General features: G+C 38.0%; 2 protein-coding genes across 5 annotated transcripts in view; one reads left to right on the top strand and one right to left on the bottom strand.

Moving 5' to 3' along the window:
- The first annotated feature begins 1,527 nt into the window (after nt 1-1,527).
- Nucleotides 1,528-3,780, top strand: fam228a (family with sequence similarity 228 member A). Its single transcript, XM_059513518.1, has 7 exons — nt 1,528-1,665; nt 1,751-1,828; nt 1,909-2,103; nt 2,980-3,060; nt 3,174-3,261; nt 3,372-3,516; nt 3,614-3,780. The coding sequence occupies exons 1-7, from the start codon at nt 1,597-1,599 to the stop codon at nt 3,684-3,686; spliced, it is 729 nt and encodes a 242-aa protein (XP_059369501.1). The 5' UTR covers nt 1,528-1,596; the 3' UTR covers nt 3,687-3,780.
- Nucleotides 3,781-4,048: 268 nt separating this feature from the next.
- The window catches only part of LOC132106847 (intersectin-2-like), a 45,927-nt gene continuing 28,060 nt past the window's right edge, over nt 4,049-21,915 (bottom strand). For 2 of the 4 annotated variants that reach the window (XM_059512889.1, XM_059512890.1), the window contains 22 exons: nt 21,622-21,869; nt 20,562-20,683; nt 20,308-20,471; nt 19,003-19,075; nt 18,685-18,863; nt 17,753-17,808; nt 17,464-17,630; nt 17,217-17,250; nt 16,997-17,118; nt 16,696-16,792; nt 16,387-16,578; nt 14,938-15,059; nt 14,714-14,820; nt 14,360-14,543; nt 13,910-14,008; nt 11,607-11,774; nt 11,268-11,477; nt 11,058-11,179; nt 10,344-10,426; nt 10,174-10,257; nt 5,133-5,306; nt 4,049-5,047 (listed from right to left, as the gene is read on the bottom strand). In XM_059512889.1, coding sequence (XP_059368872.1) covers nt 4,890-5,047; nt 5,133-5,306; nt 10,174-10,257; nt 10,344-10,426; nt 11,058-11,179; nt 11,268-11,477; nt 11,607-11,774; nt 13,910-14,008; nt 14,360-14,543; nt 14,714-14,820; nt 14,938-15,059; nt 16,387-16,578; nt 16,696-16,792; nt 16,997-17,118; nt 17,217-17,250; nt 17,464-17,630; nt 17,753-17,808; nt 18,685-18,863; nt 19,003-19,075; nt 20,308-20,471; nt 20,562-20,683; nt 21,622-21,869 — 2,965 coding nt within the window. In that variant the 3' untranslated portion in view covers nt 4,049-4,889. Of the gene's footprint in view, nt 5,048-5,132; nt 5,307-10,173; nt 10,258-10,343; nt 10,427-11,057; nt 11,180-11,267; nt 11,478-11,606; nt 11,775-13,909; nt 14,009-14,359; nt 14,544-14,713; nt 14,821-14,937; nt 15,060-16,386; nt 16,793-16,996; nt 17,119-17,216; nt 17,251-17,463; nt 17,631-17,752; nt 17,809-18,684; nt 18,864-19,002; nt 19,076-20,307; nt 20,472-20,561; nt 20,684-21,621; nt 21,870-21,915 lie in introns of all 4 variants that reach the window. The other 2 variants (XM_059512886.1, XM_059512887.1) reach the window with 1 other exon arrangement.

The following is a 21,915-nucleotide window of genomic DNA, read 5'->3' as shown; positions in this document are numbered from 1 at the left end:
AATAGTTGGCCGTATTAAAAAAAAAATCTTTAATAAAGAAGTTGTTTTATTGTTGTTTTCAGAGTAATTAAACCTGAAGCTGCTGCTTAGTAATTATTTATCAGACAGGTACAATAAAGGCAGCTTGATCTATTTGTCTGAATGCAGGAAACACTTGCCCAGCCCAACATAAGTCATTACAAGCTCCTATTTATATTAGAGAACATTCTTTGGGACTGCCTTTAAGATTTAAGAATTAAATGTTGTTTGCTTTTCATTTGCCATTTAGTAAAAGGCTGTTAGTCCTGTCTAGATTAGTTATATGCATGGGTGGTCCTGCCAGGTGGAGTCTTTCAGCACTGTACAGATCAGGACTTCATGCATGGATACCTTTTCTTTCTTCCCTGAATGTAAAGAGCGGTGTCAGGGTGTTCTGTTGCTGAAAACCACTGGGGATTAGATGCCACACTTCAGGTTACAGTCACTGAACGCAACCTCCCCGTGATGTCACAGCCTCATTATACTTTGATATAAATGGAGACAAGATGTATTATTTAAGTCAAATTAAGCTTACAGTAGGAGTAAACTAAGTGTGGTTGTTCCAATAATTAGAGTGTGGTTGTGCTGAATAATTATTTTCTGAAATTATAGTCATTATAATTTCATTGGATCATTACATTAAGGAGGAAATATTGAGATGTCCACTGTAGTAAAGTATATATATATACATATATATATATATATATATATATATCTTTATTGAAACTTAAGATAATATATTGCACATGTTTTATGTTTTATATTTTTGTTTTATTAAGGTGCACATTTGATGTAATAGGATTTAATAGCTCAAATAGTGTGATATAGGAGAATATGGAGTTCATACTCGAGGAGGAGAAGCATCTCGGTTTTATTCAGAAGCCCAAACTGAAAAAATAAAAAATATACAGTTTTTTTTTTCAATTTGGTGCAGTTGCTGATATATTTATATTGCCAAAGGTAAGATTAAATTTGCATAGCTTGTAATGTAAAGCAGATACAGCTTTATAACAGTATAGCAGACTATTAACATGAAAATACATAAAAAATATAATTTGTTATTGTCTCTCACTCTATATATATATATATATCTATACAGTATGTATCTCCCAATTATGTCTTACTAATATTTAAATTATTCGTTCTCTAAACAAAAATCTGTAGTTGTAACTATGTGGAAAAACATAAAGGCAATGCAATATCATTAGAAAGGTCTAAAAAATATATGTGCTTCTAAAGCCTGATGTATCATATTTGAAACATTTTAACATGATTTTTATGAATAATTATGGATGGGTAATCAGATATTACTAAAAACATAAAAGTTATTATGTTTACTTTTATAAATTCTTCTATTGTAATTACTCATATTCTGGAATTTCCCAGTCCTCTATTACAAGGCTTCAAATGGTTCAAAATGCTCCAACCAGATTTCTAACTTGAGTCCGCAAACGTCAACATATTACTCCTATTTTAATTTTGTGATTTTGCTTTTGTGTCAATAGTGTCTTCAAGCGGCTGTCATCAGTGAACTTGTCAGACTGGAAATCTAAATACAATCTCTGACCTACTAGCACAATGGCACATACAAAGACTGCAGATGACATGCAACATACCCTTTCTCTCAGCTCCAAAAAACAACTACAGGTACACCCACATTTGCATGCAAACTGACCACATATTATATAAACAGGCTGTCCTCTCATCCAACTCACTGTTTGTTCACCCGCAGGAACAATTACACTCTGAACAGCAAGAAGTTGATGCCATTATACAGCCGCTGCTGGAGACTGAGGCTGGATTCATAAAGGTAATATTTTTGGTGGCCTTTCAGACTTGAATCTTTCTGTTACCTCAGAATCATTTGTGTTTGTGTGTGTGTCAGTACAGAATCTGGATCACTACCTTACTCACAGAGGCACACTGGACCTGAGGAAACGCAAACTGCTCCATAAGCGCTGGACACAGAGTGTGTGGCTGCCGGTACAGCAGAGCATTGAGCAACATTTTACACACCATGGCTATACTGAGACACAGAAGATGAGGAGCATGCATGCACACTACATTAACTACTGTAATGTGAAGGTTCAGGTACAGTATTAGAAGCAATTAGAATAACCATACTGTTACAGTAGCAATGTACTGTAACCTTGAAATACTTAAGTTACAGAACAAAATAGAAAAATCAATACACTCTGCCATTTCATAGTAACCCTTAAATATAACAATATAAATATCAATAATATTCATTTTTGTTATAGTAAAAAAATTATAATTCTGTCTATTTTCTTGTTACAAGGCAGATTTGATCTAGATTTACAGATTTACAAACTTGATTAATTGTATCATCGTATCATAAATAAAAAACTAAGTTACGTAATCAGATTACTTTTTAACTAGTCAAGTAACGGTTTTTGTTTTGTTTTTTTAAGAAGTAATGCAAGGTACTTTGTATTCCAATTTATTCACTGAAACCTCTTCTGTGCCCGTGTTGAGAGAAATTAGGAATGATGTGCAGAGACAGAGGCAGCTCCTTCAGGTTAACGCTTATTAATTTCATTTGTGTGTGTGTGTGAGGGCCTTTATTGTTGCCAAAAAAAAGAGTTGTTTTTTTGTTACTAAAAATTAATACGCAGTCCCAGCTCAGGTGACAAAAAGTAAAATAATGCATTACTTTTCATAAAAAGTAAGTAATGCAATTAATTCATGTTTTTTTATGGAGTAACACATTATCGTAATGCATTACTTTTAAAAGTAACTTTCCTCAGCACTGGTGAATGAGAAGATGAATACACTTTATAATGGCTTGGTGTCATTACAATTTCAGAAATATTATGTTTTAAATGTTATTTTTTATGATTACAGATAAAAATGCTAAAAATGGTCCTTTTAAAATATTCATAAAAACCTGCAGTATTTCCAAAACCTTCCTAATAATTAAAATGTATATTGTGTTTTCAGGGATTTGTGTTTCTAGAGAGTTATGATCCTCTGGAGTACAACCCCTTCCTGCACCGCTTCAACACACCACATTATCGCAAAGTGAGTCATATCATCTTATTAATGTTAATAGTTAAACAACTATACAAAATGCATTAACAATGGTATGCAATTGATTTAGTGAAGGATAAAAAACTTTTCTGTTTTCTGTCTAGATTTCCACCCCAACACTGGAGGATCCCCTGTCTCTTCAGTCACGAGCCAGGATTAAAGAAAAGACAGCAATACTTCATTGCCAAACAGGTGTCATCAACTAATAATTAGTTTTACAAATCTCTTGCTGTTATTCATGACCAGGCTATTAAACTGCTTTGGGGTGGCTTTTGTTATTAGCTTTAAACTGTGTATTCTAGGTCATGTATATCACCGTCAACAAGTGGAGGAACTTCTCCAGAGACCTCCTGTTTCCCAACAGAGCCGTAAACAGTCACGGGCCAAAGTCTCCAGAGATACTGCCTCAGAGAGACTTTGGGAGAACCGCAGTCGGTTTAAATCAAGGTACTTGCTTCAGGGTCACTGTTGAGCTGCTTTTATGTCATTCATTATGTTTCTAGCGCTTGTTTCAGTAATACTGAGGTCATTTCTCACTGTTTAGGAGTACATGCACTCCACATTCAGCTTTGGCAGAGAGAGGGTGCATCCTTCCTCAGTGCTGGTCCTGTTGTTGATGACAGCATTCAATAAGGCCAGGAGTTTTTATATACACATGGGGCTTCTGTTACTGAGAATGGTGCTTGTTATACCAATACAGTGCAATAAATAATGAGGTGTACAGTGTGTAATGTGTCTCGTGCTTATTGAACAATAATTATTCTGTGTTCTGCAATATCTGGAAACACTCAGGTGATCAGATTTTGACAAATCAAATGTAAGAGGCATGCTGAAGAGAAAAAAAAATTAAATTTTATATATATATATAAATTATGTGAAATAAGAAGAAAATAATTTTTTAGAGAAAATATCAAAGCAAACAAAATTTAGAAAACATTTATTTTATGATAAGCATTGTTAATATTCTGGGGGGGGGGGGTTGTCTTTGTTATACAGTATATGAATTACTCCCAAAACCATACAATAATCTATTCCCATAGACGTTTTATGCATTAAACAAATAACTAAACAAAGAACAAATAACACATTAACTTTCGACATTCATCATCAACAACTCAAATGTACAACATCCAGACCCAGTCTGTTCATAAAGCCAAATGCCATTATTAAAATCATCATAGGAAAATCATAAGACCCATATTATACAGTACATTCTTAAAGAATTTATAAATCTTCCCTAAATTTGTACAATTGAGAATTCTCAAGCATAATTTGTGTTCCGTCACAAAATTTTAGATAACATTATATATAATTTGGTCTTTATATAATTAAATATATTACAGTGTTTTTAAAACTGTATTTCAGTATTTAATAATAAAACAATTAAGCATGTGCCGAAGGGCTCTGGAAAGAGGTTAGGGAAGCATATATATGATTGGCTTAGTGGAATCTACAAATGACTGAATTGCAGCAATTTCAGTGACATAATTTGAGTCTTTTTATACTTAGGAAGCAACAGTACAGATTACTAATACATTTTAAAAATGTACAAATACCAAAGTAAAAACCAGTTCCTGTCCCAAACAAATCATCATGTTATTACCCAATGTTTCCCATTATACAACATCAAGCATCTGTGAGAGTAAATATGAGACTACCAGCTTCTACTTCACTGCATATAAACATATGCACAGTGGTTCACCTTTTTCATATCAAATGTGTACCGAGGCACTCCTATACTTTTAAAATTAACACCAATGAATAAACTTTTATTAAGTGGTCTATTAAATATTGTAGTGCTAATGAAACAGATGTGGAGTTCACGGTTGAGGTGTTTGATCATAAAGCTGCAGGTCAAGCCGTACTTTGACCTCTCCAGTTGGAACTTCATGAAGCAGCAGACGACGTGCCAGTGGACCTTTACCATCTTGATCCTTCTTAATTGTTGCTACAGGAACTTCAGTACGACCTAGAAAATCTGTATTGCAAGCACAATATGTTAAAAAATACATATGTTTATGTGTATGTATATTTTGTGTGTGTGGTGCCACATAAAAGCCCACCGTCGGGAGAGAACTGATCCCTCTCAAAGATGGTGAGGCAGAGGACGTCCTGATACAGGTCTTTTATGAAGAAGTGGCAGTTGAAGTTCCATTTGGGGTTGAGTGTGTCGGGCTGATGGCGGGATGTGTAGCACTGAGCACCCATCGTTAGCTCACAGTATGGGTTACTCTTCCCTAAAAACACACATCATTTCCTACTTAGTATTTTGGCTTGTTCTCCAGTATTAATATATAATCATCCTTAAAACTAGATGTATACAGTAGTAGAGAAGCAAAACAATTGCATATACTGTACAAACAGCTTCCTGCGATACATACAGTTAGCAATTCCACATGTTTGATTACCAAAGAATGGAGGAAATGTATACGTTTAATGCAATTTAAGTCACTTTGGATGACATGTATGTGCCAAATTGACATTTAGTGAGGTTGCTTAATAAAAAATCAAGTAATAATTTTGAGATGATTCTTATTAAACTGGAACAAACTGAAAAAAAATACTTAATTTTTTTATACAAGGAATATAAATGTAAAGATACTAATTTAATCAAAATTTAAAAATAGAAAATACATTGCAGGATTTAAGAAATTAAAAAGAAAGAAAATGTGTATATATGTTTAAATATTTAAACACTTGAACAAGCTGTGTTCAACCAAGTCTCTGCCTCAGAACAACCTCCTCGAGAGCAACCAGTCTGGTTTCAGAAGTGGACATTCAGCCGAGACTACCTTGCTCTCTTTTGTTGAAGCCTTAAGACAGGCAAGAATGGATTACAAATCTTCAATACTTATCTTGCTGGATCTGTCCACTGCTTTTGACACAGTTAACCACCAGATTCTCCTGTCAAACCTATTGGCAAAGGGCATCTCAGGAACCTCACTCCAGTGGTTTGAGTCTTACCTCTCAGATAGGTCCTTCAAAGTATCTTGGAGAAGTGAGGTGTCCAAGTTGCAGCATCTAACTACTGGGGTGCCTCAGGGCTTAGGTCTTGGACCACTTCTCTTCACTCTCTACATGGCATCCCTAGGTTCTGTCATTCAGAAACATGGCTTTTCATATCACTGCTATGCTAAAGACACTCAACTCTACCTCTCATTCCATCCTGATGATCCAATAATCCAATGATCCTGATAGCTGCTCGCATCTCAGCTTGTCTAACAGACATTTCTTGCTGGATGAAGGACCATCACATTTAATTCAACCTTGCCAAGTGTTATGTGAGTGGTGGAGGATGAACTCAAATGCAGACCGAATGCTCTCACAAGGATTTAATGGAGACAAAAACAGAAAACAAAACCCACGAGGGGGCAAAACAAGGGCTAGACAGACGAAGGATGACTAAACTAGACTAACACTGCACTTAACTAGACTATGACTAAAACACGATCAAACAATTACTTAGACAAGACTTGACAAAATCACAACTGGTAGCAACAGTAGACAATCTTAAACAACGTGACAATATTTAAACAATGAACCGACAAAGGGACAGAGAAACACACGAGGTTATAAAGGGAGGCTACTAATGAACACAAAAGGTGGAACAGGTAAATCAATGAAGACAAAACTAGGGTAACAAGGGGGGCGGGGCAAGGGAACGAGACAACGCAAGCACATGGCCCAAACAAATGGCCATGTGCTTGCACATAAAACATGGGCCTGTCATGATCCTGCCACAAGACTAGAGAAAAATCAGAGACAAGAAGGCAGAATCATGACAGAACCCCTCCCCTAAGGAGCGGCTTCCAGACGCTCCCTAAGGGAACACTAAACACGTGACATGACAGACTGAGACCAGGACAAAAAAACAACAAAACATGACAAATAGCAATAAAGGCAGACACGAAAACACGACAACAGGGTTGGGATTAAACAACAAAAATAACAAACACGTGAGGGGGGGGGCGGGGGTACAACAAAGTTCATAGGGGGCAGTCCAGGGTGAACAGGTGGACTGGGGGTCTTGGGTGGACAGGACGATGGCTGATGGCGAGGGGTCCGGGCAGACTTCGATGGGGACACGTGAGGAACAGTCTTGGGAGAAACAGTCCGGGGTGATGTGGTGAAAGGGGTGACCGGGGAAACGCTCAGGGGTACAGAGGGCGAAGAAACATGAAGCCAGACCGGGGGAAGAGCAGGGGACACTACAGGAGACAAGACAGGAGATACTTTGGGTGACTGTGGAGCAGAAACAAGAATAGAACTCCCCATCTCTGAATCGGGGAGATCATCGTCTGCAGCTGACTGGGGTATGGCGCTCACGGCAGCTGACTGGGGTATGGCGTTCACGGCAGCTGACTCGGCCGCTGCTCTCTTTGCAGCACTCACGACAGCGGGCTCTGGAACAGCGCTTGCAGTAGCGGGCTCAGGAACAGCGCTTGCAGTAGCGGGCTCTGGAACAGCGCTTGCAGTAGCGGGCTCTGGAACAGCGCTTGCAGTAGCGGGCTCTGGGACCGGCTGAGATGAAGGGCGAGAGGCTCCCTTTCTCCTCCTCTTCCTCTTTGGTCGCGGTGTGGAAGACAGAGCCGGACATATGGCCGGTTGGTGAGGCTCAGCGGGATCTGTGACTTGCGTTGGACGGGCAGTCTCAGACAGCGCTGACTCAGCCGAGGATGACTCCGACGAAGAATCCCACGAAATCCGTCTCCCTCGTTTGCCACGGAGACCTTCGGGGACGACTGAAGCCTCAGGGGTGGAAGTAGAGCCAGCTTGATTCCCCTTGGTAACCACAGCCAGGACATGACCCTCCGGGATCACTGACAGCTTGGATGAATGTGGGGACCTCGAGGGTAAAAACCTGCGACTCCTCCTGGGAGAAACTCTCCCATAGCCGGGCATAATTTTGCAGGATCCACTCACCCTCGGACGAATATGGGAGGGTGACCCCCTTCCTGTCAGTAGGGGATGACAACCAGCAGTGCCTAAGAGGATCCGCTTGTCGCTGACGATTGGAGAGCATCCCGTCTGCGGAGTTCTTGCGTGGTCGGTTCATTCTGTCATGTGGGTGGTGGAGGATGAACTCAAATGCAGACCGAATGCTCTCACAAGGATTTAATGGAGACAAAAACAGAAAACAAAACCCACGAGGGGGCAAAACAAGGGCTAGACAGACGAAGGATGACTAAACTAGACTAACACTGCACTTAACTAGACTATGACTAAAACACGATCAAACAATTACTTAGACAAGACTTGACAAAATCACCTGGTAGCAACAGTAGACAATCTTAAACAACGTGACAATATTTAAACAATGAACCGACAAAGGGACAGAGAAACACACGAGGTTATAAAGGGAGGCTACTAATGAACACAACAGGTGGAACAGGTAAATCAATGAAGACAAAACTAGGGTAACAAGGGGGGCGGGGCAAGGGAACGAGACAACGCAAGCACATGGCCCAAACAAATGGCCATGTGCTTGCACATAAAACATGGGCCTGTCATGATCCTGCCACAAGACTAGAGAAAAATCAGAAACAAGAAGGCAGAATCATGACACCAAGACAGAACTGCTTATGGTTCCATCAACCCCACTATCAACCATAACTCCTTCAAAAACAGATAGATGATCATATGATCGATGATCAGATGAGTTTCTCAGACCACATTGCTAAAACTGCCCAGTCCTGCATATTTGCTTTATTCAACATCAAGAAGATCAGGCCCTTTCTTTCAGAACATGCTTCTCAACTCCTTGTTCCAGCTCTTGTTCTGTCCAGGCTGGACTATTGCAATGCCCTCTTGGCAGGTCTTCCAGCCAGTTCTATCAAACCTTTACAATTAATGGCGGCAGCAAGATTAATTTTTTATGAGCTGAAAAGAATTCACGCCACACCTATTTATCAATTTGCACTGGCTACCAATAGCTGTTCACATAAGATTCAAGGCATTAATGTTTACCTACAAAACCACCACTGGCTCTGCACCCCTTTACCTAAATTCATTACTTCAGACTTATGTGCCCTCTAGAAGCTTGAATTCTGCAAGTGAACGTCGCTTAATTGTGCGACAAAGTGGCACAAAATCACTTTCACAGACTTTTAAATGAAATGTTCCCTCCTGGTGGAATGACCAGCCCAACTCAATCCTAGTAGCTGAGTCCTTAGGCATCTTCAAGAAACGGCTAAAAACACATCTCTTCCATCTTTATTTGACCCTCTAACTCTAGCACTCTATTCTAATTTTATTCTTTAAAAAAAACTTGTCCCTTTTAGACTTGCACTCTATTCATTTACTAAATGCTTGTTTTCTTAAAAAAAAAAAAAAACTAACACTAGTTTCTTTAATATTTTTGTATTGTATCTATTTGTTTTCTTTTCATTTATTAAACTATAAACTATAAACAAAAGCAAAAAACCTCTAACACTTGCTTGCTCTATTCTTTTTCTATTCTGTTTTCTTTTATTTCTAACATAAAAAAACAACCTTGCTACGTGTACTGCGTTAAGCTAACTGAGACTAACTTGTTATAGCACTTGTATATCATTGCTCTTTTGTTGATTTTGATTGCTTCCATTGTTCTCATTTGTAAGTGGATAAAAGCATCTGACAATGTAAATATGTCTTATTTCTGAGAAATATTAAGGTTTAGTGAGGTCTGTGCTTAAAATAATAATAAAATAATAATACTCAGTTTAATATAAATCTCATTCAGTTAGAACAAACTGCAATACATTTGACTTCAAAACTTGTTAAAATAAAACACACTGTAGGTATTTAAAAAAGTTTTTACAACTAATCTGCATTAAAAAATAAAAATGCCACTAGATAATAAGATTGTGCTGTGAAATGTAGCACCATTTTTAAACATTTAAAAACAATGCCTGTTAAAATAACAAAACTAAAACTACAAAAACTGAAACTAGAAAAAAACTAAAAATAATTAAATTGAATGAAAAATATGAACTTGAATTGAATGAAAAAAACGTACAAATGAAAACTATAATAACCCCTGAGGTCAATGATTAATGAAGGGACTCATTAATAAAAGGAGTTGTGTGAACAGAGCCCAGATTGTTTGTGTGTAGTTTGTCTAACCGTTTGGTTTGCAGGGCTTCAACTCTGTCGCCTCCAGGACCGTTACTAACAGTCGCCCGATTCCACTGTTCTTCTGCGAGCGAGCTAGACAACACACACAGGCTTTTATCAGTAAAGCTACATTCAATCACAATGACTTTGACTCTTAATATTCATCAATAAATCCCAACCTTGGTATGCTTTCTCTCTTTTCAGCTTCTCAGTCTCTATGAAGTTGTCAGATGCTGCTTTGATCTTCTGTACCCATGTACTCCTAATTTAACAAGAAATGATCAATACTGTTGTACAACAGGTACTAACTGTAATAAATAGTATTTTTGCTTTATACTCTGTGGCGAGTGGGGCGGGGCCGAGGGACGTGGGAACAAGGAGTGAGGCCGGCAATGATTTGGCCAGGCCTGGGCTTTTAGTTGTGTTTTGGTTTTTATTTGAGCGCACCAGTCGTCCGTGAGGGGCTGGTGCGCTGTTTTGTGTTTATTTTTGACAATCAACATGAAACTTTAATAACAAAATAAACACAAAACAGCGCACCAGCCCCTCACGGACGACTGGTGCGCTCAAATAAAAACCAAAACACAACTAAAAGCCCAGGCCTGGTCCTCTCTCGTCCTTCACTGTCGTCGCTCCAGTTTTATATCCTTCCATCTCCTACGTGGGACTCGAGACCGGTGGTGGGTCGCAGGTGTCACTGATTTGCCCAATCATTGCCGGCCTCACTCCTTGTTCCCACGTCCCTCGGCCCCGCCCCACTCGCCACATACTCTAAATTGAATGATTTATAGCCTTTATTTTACTTTAAGTTCAGTGGATCATCTGCATGTATGATTGCAGATTTAGGCCTCTATCTAAGCATTTTAGCTTGAATGTTAGTAAAGTAGGTGTACCTCTCATTAATGGTGTCAGCCTTAAGAGTGTAAACGCGATCAATGTGTGAGATGTGAAAAACTGGATCATCACTGGAAGGGTCAGAGGGCATTTTTACCAAGACCTCATTCAAAAACACTGGCTAGAATAAGAGAGACAAAGTGTCAGATAGGGACATTTTACAGAGAGTTAAAACAAGCTCCAGATGGACACCAGTCATGTTGCTTTACCGTTTTATACATCTTGTACTGTGCATTTGAGGTGGGGTTGAAGAGTCTGTCAGGCCCAGATGAGAACTGTTTGGAGGTGTAGGTGAGGAGCAGGAAGTCGTTAAACAGGAAGGCCCAAAGCTCCTTGCTGCTCTTGGTCTTATGTAGTTTGCCACTGTGCAGCAATTTTCGAGGGCCCAGGCAGTTCGTCAAAGAGTTAAATACGAGGTGCTAAAATGAGAATACCACACAAAACATATTAATAAATACCATAACACATAATAAAAGCTGTTGTTTTACACTTGGGAGTCATTATGTAGCACAGAAGGGTAAACAGCAGCTCTCCTGCAGTGACCTCACCTCAATGACTCCATCACACAGCACATGGTTCTGGATCCATTCCAGCCGGTCAGAGTTCTCCTTCTCTCTCACGCCCTCGTTCACCTGTGAGCACAACTCCTCGGCCTGCTCCAGCGCTGCCCGCAGGTTTGCGTGATCTGCGTGAGTTGGAGGGGTATTCTCCAGAATCTATACTCAGATTTCAGAAACAACAAACAAATGATTTGCCTACATAAACATCATGTATACAGTGGGGAGTGAAAGTTTGGGCACCCCAGGTAAAAATTTTTATTAATGTGCATAAAGATGGAAAAATCTCCAAAAGGCATCAAATGACAGATTAGACATTCGATTTTATTTCCATCATTTACACTTTCAAAATAACAGAAAACAAAAAAATGGTGTCTGCAAAAGTTTGGGCACCCTGCAGAGTTAATACCTTGTGCTGCCCCCTTTGGCAAGCTAGGACCTGACAGTGTCATGGATTGTTCTCAATCATCGTCTAGATAGACCAGGTGATGTCAATCTCAAAGGTTTTAAATGCCCAGACTCATCTGACCTTGCCCCAACAATCAGCACCATGGGTTCTTCTAAGCAGTTGTCTAGAAAACTGACACTGAAAATAGTTGACGCTCACAAAGCAGGAGAAGGCTATAAAAAGATAGCAAAGCATTTTCAGATGCCAATATCCTCTGTTCGGAATGTAATTAAGAAATGGCAGTCATCAGGAACAGTGGAAGTTAAAGCAAGATCTGGAAGACCAAGAAAAATATCAGACAGAACGGCTCGCAGGATTGTGAGAAAAGTAAGTCAAAACCCACGTTTGACTGCACGATCCCTCCAGAAAGATCTGGCAGACACTGGAGTTGTGGTACACTATTCCACTATGAAGAGATACTTGTACAAATATGGACTTCATGGAAGAGTCATCAGAAGAAAACCTCTTCTACGTCCTCAACACAAAAATCAGCGTTTGAAGTTTGCAAATGAACATATAGACAAGCCTGATGCATTTTGGAAACAAGTTCTGTGGACCGATTCAAATAGAACTTTTTGGCCAGAATGAGAAAAGGTATGTTTGGAGAAGAAAGGGCACAGAATTGAATGAAAAGAACCTCTGTCCAACTGTTAAGTATGGGGGTGGATCGATCATGTTTTGGGGTTTTATTGCAGCCAGTGGCACAGGGAACATTTCACGAGTAGAAGGAAAAATGGATTCAATATAATTTCAGCAAATTTTGGATGCTAACTTGATGCCATCTGTGAAAAAGCTGAAGTTAAAGAGAGGATGGCTTCTACAAATGGATAATGATCCTAAACACACCTCAAAATCCACGGTGGATTACATCAAGAGGCATAAACTAAAGGTTTTGCCATGGCCTTCACAATCTCCTGACCTCAACATAATTGAAAATCTATGGATAGACCTTAAAAGAGCAGTGCGTGACAGACAGCCCAGAAATCTCAAAGAACTGGAAGACTTTTGTAAGGAAGAATGTGCAAAGATACCTCAAACAAGAATTGAAAGACTCTTGGCTAGTTACAAAAAGCGTTTACAAGCTGTGATACTTGCCAAAGGGGGCAGTACAAGGTATTAACTCTGCAGGGTGCCCAAACTTTTGCAGACACCATTTTTTAGTTTTCTGTTATTTTGAAAGTGTAAATGATGGAAATAAAATCTAACTTTTTTTGACTTATTATAAGGATGTCTAATCTGTCATTTGATGCCTTTTGGAGATTTTTCCATCTTTTCCTAACCCAAGCCCCACTGTATTGCTGAATTAAAGAAATAAAATTAAAAAAAACTGTATTAATGTTGATAATTTTGTCAATTTTGTTATTCCATATACAGTACAATATATTTTTTTGTGGAAACATTTTACAGTATTTATTGTGCATAACTTTTTTTTCCAGAATTAATTAAAGAATGAAAAGCTTAAGAGCATTTAATTGAAAAAAATTTGTAACAATGTTAAAGTCTTAACTGTCACCTTTGATCATCATGTCTTTGATAAAAAAACTTTTTTTTTTAATCTTAGGAACCCTTATGAATTTTTTATTTAAATGTGTGTGTGTGTGTGTGTGTGTGTATATAATATATATATATATATATATATATATATATATATACACACACACACGTAGTATATTATTTAATTGTATTATCTTTAAGAAATTTGCTCATATAGCCAATTTTTTCTTTCATAATCTTATTTTTTTATTACTTCCTATTTCCTCTGACTTTCTATAATAGCTGCTATTTCTCATATCATTCTATTGTTAAATTTCCCATAGTTGATGTCTGTAGGAGCGGCTTCTCGTACATTCTTTATCAGCAGTGGGTAGCGTGTGATTCTCTGCATGGGTTTCAGGAGGAAGCTGGACAGTGGCATTCCTTTACAGCGGTAATTACTGGCAATTTTCTATGAAAAGATAAAGACTCAATGAAGAAAAGGAAAAGAGTCTAATAATGTCTTATCGCTATCAACAGTGAATTCATCCACAGTATTCCACAAGAGAGTAGAAATCAATGGCACCATCTTGTGGACTACTGTGAAAAATATACAACTGGTTTTTCTTCAGTACACTGATCATGCAGCAAAACAATACTAGATCAAAATAATTTATTGTTAAAATAAACAAGTTTACTGTGCACTGTTCTACTATTCACTGTTTAATACAGTCTAGGGTTAACACTATACCTGTCTGAAAGAAGTAGAATGTAAAAACGTGAGCTGTTTTTCTTTTACTAGAATGTACTGCAATCCATTTACCTTCAGAAAGAGTTTGAAGTCAGGTGATTTGTCTGTTTTCTGCTGCAGCAGGGCCGCAGCATTGAGCTGGCAGCTGCAGAAGCGAATGTAGGCCTGCATGTGAGAGAGCTCTGAGGACAGAATATCACCCACCACCTGCACAGGCATCCGCTCTCCAGCCATCATCTTACAGACACGCAGAGCTCTGAAAAACACACAGGCTATCACCTGGTATATGATACATACATAATATACACTGAATACATTTGCTTTTGTTGGTCTATGAATCACTTGAAATATGATATTAAGACTAAAAAATTCAAACCAGACACTATACATTCACCAGATGAACTCTAGCAGTCAGTGTTGACTCACTTTAGGAGTTTGGTGCTGCACATGATCAGTTCCCGCCAGTTCACAAAGATCATGCTCATCTCAGCCTCCGTTAGCCGCCCTGACTCTGCCATTGGCTTATAGAACACCTGAATATTCATTAACACAGGAAACAAATGAACATTTTTTTAAAGAGTCCAAACAAATAGCACTGCTTTTCAAAAGCGAATATATAATAAACATTGTTGATGCAGCTGATGGTTCACCTCTAGTGCCAGTTCCAGGTCCTCCAGATAGTACTCTTCTGTCTGAATGAGCTCATGGATGTAGCCTTGCCTCTTCCTGTCCTCGGTGCACATAGTGTCTAAACTGAGCAGATCAGCACACCCTATACACACACACAAACACACACACACACACATACACACATGCAGGACAAGCCACACATGCACAAGCACTCATCAGCGACCACATCACAACAGCATCTCACAATTAAAAACTTTATTTGTGAAATTCTGCTTCATATAATTGTGAATACTTTCCATACAAAAATGCATCCAGAGCAAAGGTTATGACATTCATAGCGAACTCTCTAAGATCTCTAAGGTCACGATTGTTAGCTGGCTGCAAAGCTGGTCAATATGAGGGCAACATGTGTTGCTGGTCATCAGTTCCTTTGACTACATTTAAACACGCAGAGGCAGACTAATAATGATTGTGCTGATGAACAGTACTGACTTAAAGGGTAGTTTACTTTAAAGGGGGCACGTCATATGCACTATGTTTTATTGTTCATTTTTTTCACCTGTGGTCCATTTATAATGCTAGTTAAGGTTCTTGTGCCCAAATTTGGCGTTTTTAGCCATGTTTTTCATGTTAAAATGAAACAAGCTGTTTTAGTGGTTACCAAATATGATCTTTAGCTACTGACGTTGTTTTGGGACTGGACAGGAAGTTTAGAGTTGAAATTTACAAAATATGTAAGTTAAGTTCAGTTACTCATGATATGGCCCCTTTAATTCATGTCACTTCCTAAAGTAAACAGAGAAAAGAAGCAAGTGATATCTTTTTCCGATTAAACAATAAGAAAAATATGTCCTAAAGCCAGTGGAGGTAAATTCATGGGTTCATTTGTGATTTAAGCCAAGTCTAAACAGAAATAGTAGAAGAGGAGGGGTTAAATCCAAACAAATCTAGTCAGTCTTGAGTCTTGAGGCTGCTTCCTGGACCAGAGCAGTGTTCTGATTGATCCAGAAAAGAGAGGAGGAAGAGGAAGGAGGGGCCAGAGCTATCATCCTACAATAAAACACAGGATGAGGCAAATGACATGGAAAAAGGGTGGAAGAGAGTAGAGAATGAATAATGAAGAGATGGATTGAGAATATATTAGATTCCAAGTTGTTGAAAGAAAGAAAGAAAGAAAGAAAGAAAGAAAGAAAGAAAGAAAGAAAGAAAGAAAGAAAGAAAGAAAGAAAGAAAGAAAGAAAGAAAGAAAGAAAGAAAGAGAAAATGGCCAAAAAGTATCTGTCCTTTTCTGTCCATCAACAAAATTAAAAAAGTAAAACATCTTTTTATTTACTCTTTTTAAAAGGTTATTTCCAACACAATTCATTTAATCCAATTCATCTTATATTTTCCCCACCCTTGCCTTATAAACAAACAACTCTGAACTCTGATGTGAAACAGGAACTTATTCGGTAACTCATAGTACTCACATTGCTGGCTGGGATCACATTCTGTGGTCATCTTCACATAATTAGTTGGAAACAGCCCTATGACCCCAGCGACCTCTCCTTTCCACCAGTCAGGGTTGTCCTTGTTGAGTACGGTGATCAGCTGACCTTTTTGGAAGCTCATTTCATCCTTATTGGCTGCTTTGTAGTCATACATTGCAATAACCTGACACACTACAGAGGGAAGAGCAGAAAAGTCGAAGAGGAATGGAGCACAATGGGAAAACAACACATACATGCAGCCACATACAAAAGAAAATGAATGAAAGAGTGTGTGTGTGTGTATCTTACATGGCTGAGATGCTGGAGTTATTTTTCCGCTGTTAGCCTCAAGTAATCTGACATTAGAGGAGTGGAACCAGCCCTTTTTACGCTTTTTACCCCGTGCCTACAAACACACACATTTGTTCGTTTAAAAAAAAAAACTGGTCATTTTCCATTCCTTCTATTATTTTTATACTAAGCTATGAAACTGTCGCCTAATATCTATCTATCTATACATTGATATGCATTTATATGCACTATATTGCTCTATAAGCAAATGCTGTCCTGTGGTTAGGCTAAGTCTGGTTATGTGATATACAGTGCTAACCTGTAGTTCACCCAGCCACCAGCTGTTAGAGTTCTTATGCAGCACCACAATAAGCTGACCAGGTGTCAGACTCAGTTGTTCTGGTGTTTTGGCAGCACTGGCTGTAGTCACCTGAGCAATCTCTGAAGACCAGTGAAGATGGCAAATAAATAACTCAAATGTGAAACCACCAGCCTTAATTTTTGCTTCTGTGTGACGGTACTATGGTCTCAATTCTCACCTGGCTTTTTACCGGGAACTCCAGGATTGGCAGTCTAAAATAATAACACAGTGAGCAATCATTATCAAAATGCATACCAACTTAAATGTCTCTGAAAACTAATTATTTTAAAACATTTCTCTGGAAAAGAATGTTATGGAGAAAAGAATGTAATTTATGAAAATTAAGTCAATAATTTATTAAATAAATAATATTCATAAGGCAACTATAAATGCATAATAATATACAATTATCTGAATATGCATACATCAGGCTCTTTGGGTTTAACATAGTTGGAAGGGAAGAGGCCAGACTGGTCACCGATGCACCCTCTCCACCATTCTCCTTCCCTCTCTGTTACCAGGACAACATCGTCCGCACAGAACGTCAGGTCACCTGACTCCGGACTCTCATATGTGTACAGAGCCACATACTCTAATAAGATCAAAACGATGATGATTCAAAAATGATTATTCAATTTAATCAAAATATTTCCTCATAATATTTCATCTGAATAACTAGAGATGGCTGTATAAAGACAAAAACAGAAACCTCACCCTCAAAAGAACCAGAATCTGAAAGTTCTATCTCATCCACAGTAGAAAGCAACGGCCTAGAAGAGACACAAACAACACCAAAGCTTTAGGTTTATTAAGCATAATATTTATAGGCTACTAATTAAATCAAAATAAATATAATTTATTCCAAATGATTGATAAGATTAAACCCTCTGAGCAGGAGAAGTTTCATTCAAGCCTTGCATGAAGAGTACCGCAAATCTAGCTTATGTTTAAAAAAAAAAAAACCTGAGTACCATCTAAATGTATACTGAATTCAATGCATAGTTTAATATATTTTACAATCATCCCTGGATTTCCTCCTGTAATAGTTTTTACCTTTATATGGTACTAATTAGGGCTGTTCAAAAAATCGAATGCAATTTTCATGCGCATCTCATCAGTAAAGACGCTCCTGTATTAACTGTAATAAACAGACGGCTCTGTGTAGTAACTGCCGCTCCACCTGAACCAGTGTTGCCAAGTCTGCGGTTGTTTTTCACGTCCGCGGGTTGAATCGACCCCAATACCAATAAAGTGATATTTAGCCCCTAAAATGCAAATTTTACCAAGTCAACCATGCCAAAAAACATATATATTTTAACCCTGGGAAGCCATTTTTATCGGGAAACCTCCTGGAAACACGCTTGGACTAGTTTTGGACTTGTTTTGAGAAGCAACTGGGCAGGATTTGTTGTAAAACCTGGCAACCCTGATCTGAACGCACGTGCTGGAGATATACTTCTAATTACAGGACCGAGATGCGCATGAAAATCGCATTCGATTTTTTGCACATACCTAGTACTAATACTTTGATATATCAGGCACAATAAAAGTATGACCTATGTCATAATCAACTGTCTTTAATTACTTGATTAATTATTTGATTAAGCAAGTTTATGAGGTTAAATGAGAGGTGTCCCATTTCTTACTCAGTCTGTGTGTTATTGGTGATAACCATGGAGACATATGAGAAAGGGAACCAGCCTCGGCTCTCGTTGAGCTCTCCATAGCACCAGTTCTCCTGCTTCTCCAGAACCGTGATGACGTCATCTTTAGAGAAGCCCAGGTGACTGTCAGTCATAGCGCTCCATTCACACAGAGCTACAGCCTACAGCACAAAAACAGAAGAAATGATGTTCAGGGACAATGATCAGTGTATCATGAGGATCATATTCCTCCCAGTGATCAAAAAAACTAAGTTGTGTGTAAGATATATGGTATGTCTGTGTATATGCACATATGCCCACCAGTGAGTGCTGTGTGTTTGAAGACGCTGGTGTGTGTGTTGGTGTTGGTCCTTCTATGTCCACCCGAGGAATTCTGGGGCAAAAAAAGGATTGTAAAGGATTATTCGTTTATCTTCTAAATAAATCAATTACATAAAACTAATAACATAACCCTAAACCAACTTTAAATATAAGTTAGTCTGTTAAGATCATGTCCCAACAGCTCTATAGCAGTCAAGGATGTCACACCTACCGAATGCTGATCAAAACAATATGTATGTTATTAATAGGATTGGGCAATAAATTAAATATTCACAATATATTTGTGTTGTTATATTAAATTGTTAAGTTACATTATGAATATTGAGATTGTGTCCGTAATATCTTTTTATATGGCCATTAAGTTTGATTAGACTAGTTTTACAATCCTTCTTTGGCTGTTGTAAATTTTATTAATTTCTGTGAATCACTTCAAACATCTGATTGTATGATTCATTTGCATCATAACTTTTCATTGAAGTCTCTATATGATATTTTATAGGGAATAGTGAAACGGTGTTAGTAAAAATATTTAGCTGTTTATTGTTATATTATGGCATATAACTAAAAAATATGAATTTGATTTTCTATTATTTTTTTCTTTAGAGTGGAAAAAAACCCTTGATTGTATTTAACTTGTTTTTGTGTGTAACTTCAATAATAATATTAATACATTTTAATTTACTGGGCTACAACAGATGAACGATTGAAAAAGATGTTTTCTCTGATGAAAAAAAACTCTTTATATCACATTTATATCACAAACAAGTTGAAAAAAAATTGAGTGGTTAAGCTTAACTGCACAGTTAATTAGAACCCTATAAAAATGCTGCATCAAAAACAGCCCAAGTTGGGTTAAATATGGACAAGCCACCTTGCTGAGTAGTTTTATTTAACTCAAATATTGTTTAAAAATGACTATATTTCATGTTTAAAATGATCCCAGAATAGGTTGGAAATTAACATTTATTAATATGTTTAATAATGAGCATTCATTAATAAGTTGAATGAATAATAATTATATAATAAACCTTCATTAAATTGCTTATTAATATACAGTGTGCTCACCTTTTGATTATTAGGTACTGATGCCTCTAGTAACAACATGTCTGATTTTTAATTTCCAACCTATTTGGGGTTCATTTTAAGCCAGTCATATAGTAATTTTTAAACAACAGTTGAATTAAGTAAAACTACCCAACAGGTTGGTCAAACATTTAACCCAAGTTGGGTTGTCTTTAACCCAGTATTAATTAGAGTGATAACAGAGTAGTTTTAGTGCCATACCCAGGGTAGTTGGTAGAGGGAGCCGTGGATTGTGAATCGGCTGCAGTCTGTTCAGTCTGAGTGTCTTTACTGCATCTCTCAGCATAACTCTCTGGAAACCAGCCGCTGTTACCACAGTAACTCCCATACAGCCAGCCGGTCTCTCTAACTGTCGATTCATCTACCTATGGATCCACAGGAAGCCAAATTATATGTGTACTCGAATGAGTAAATTTACAGCTGCATGAGTGAATGTGTTGACATATGTACTGAACCTCGATCAGACAGTCTGTCTCCAGTGTGAGCTCGTCAGAGTTGCGTGCGGTGAAGGGATAGAGAGCTCTGTAGGTGGTGAGGGCTGCACATGTAGCTTCAGTAGTCACCACTGGCTGCAAGCCTGAAAAAAACAAACACAGTCACCTTATCACATCCATCTCACAACCATTTGGCACATTTACAAATGCATATTTCAACATATAAAAACATCTTCACAACAGCCCACATCAGCAAACATCATTTTATATGTATCTCAATAATTGTACTGCTCTCTTCACTGAAACATTCTATTAACATTAAAAACACTGCAATATCCCATTTAATACTCCATTGTGAGTTACAGCTGATTTATTTAATGAATCTACTGAACCAGTTTACAAACTGGTCTGTATGATTCATTCACATATCGTCGGACTGATGTGGTTTTTTTCAGGCTCACTGAGAAGCCCATATTAAATCATTGAACAATAAATATGATTGCATTTAATTGGTTAAATTTGAATATGCTTCTCAAATTGAATTCAGAAGGCTAGTGCACAAGTTTTATGGAAAAAAAGTGACCAGTACAGTTTTAAGAAATGTGTAATAAGTCAGAAAAGAAGATATTTTGAAGAACTAAACAGTTGTTTTCCCCCATTGACTTTCATAGTAGGGAAAAAAATCAGTGGAAGTCAATGAGGACCATCAACTGTTTGATTAGCAGCATTCTTCAAAATATCTTCTTTTGTGTTGAACGTAAAAAAACTCATACAGGTCTGAAATTAAAATATACATAAACATATATTGTATACAACTTTGTGTTTAGCAGCCTATTACCTTCCTTCTCTCAAAACACTCACATTCCACTGGAGTTTGTTATATTAACTCGGATAATTAATGGCAGGTAATTAAAGTTAATCATGAAGCCATGAGAGTAACGACACCCTTTACAATGAATATAATGAAAACACCATATTCATAGGCCAACTGGATGAATACAAGCCATTTGTAAGCTTCAGCAAAGCACCTCACCCATTCTCTCTCTCTCACACACACACACACACACACACACACACTCACTTTTGTTCTCTGTGATATTGCATGTCATGGAGGGCTGAGTGTGTAGAGCCAGTTCATTCCTTTCTGCTTCCTTCTCCTCCCTCTCTCTCTCCTCCGCCCTCCTCTTCTTCTCTTTCTCTCGAGCCTGCTCCTGGGCTTCCTGAAGTCGGGCTTGGGCCTGACGCTGCTGTTCTTCCCTGAGTTTGGCTTCTCGCTCCTGGGCAAGCATCCTCTGACGCTCTGCTTCCTCCTGCTCCAGCTTCGCCTGTCTAATGTACACATGAGCAAAATGTTGAGTGGGTAAAAGAATGGGAG

Source organism: Carassius carassius, chromosome 27 (assembly GCF_963082965.1).
Source record: "Carassius carassius chromosome 27, fCarCar2.1, whole genome shotgun sequence".
In the NCBI taxonomy this organism is placed as follows: domain Eukaryota; kingdom Metazoa; phylum Chordata; class Actinopteri; order Cypriniformes; family Cyprinidae; genus Carassius; species Carassius carassius.
The sequence above is the reverse complement of the archived record's forward strand: the minus strand, read 5'-3'. Positions and strand labels throughout refer to the sequence as shown.

Bases quoted from the DNA above. Each gene is read 5' to 3' on its own strand.
- fam228a (XM_059513518.1), top strand. From the start codon at position 1,597: ATGGCACATACAAAGACTGCAGATGACATGCAACATACCCTTTCTCTC. The intron at 2,104-2,979 runs GTTCAGGTACAG...TTGTGTTTTCAG, and splicing joins TTAACTACTGTAATGTGAAG to GGATTTGTGTTTCTAGAGAG. The intron at 3,517-3,613 runs GTACTTGCTTCA...CTCACTGTTTAG, and splicing joins CGCAGTCGGTTTAAATCAAG to GAGTACATGCACTCCACATT.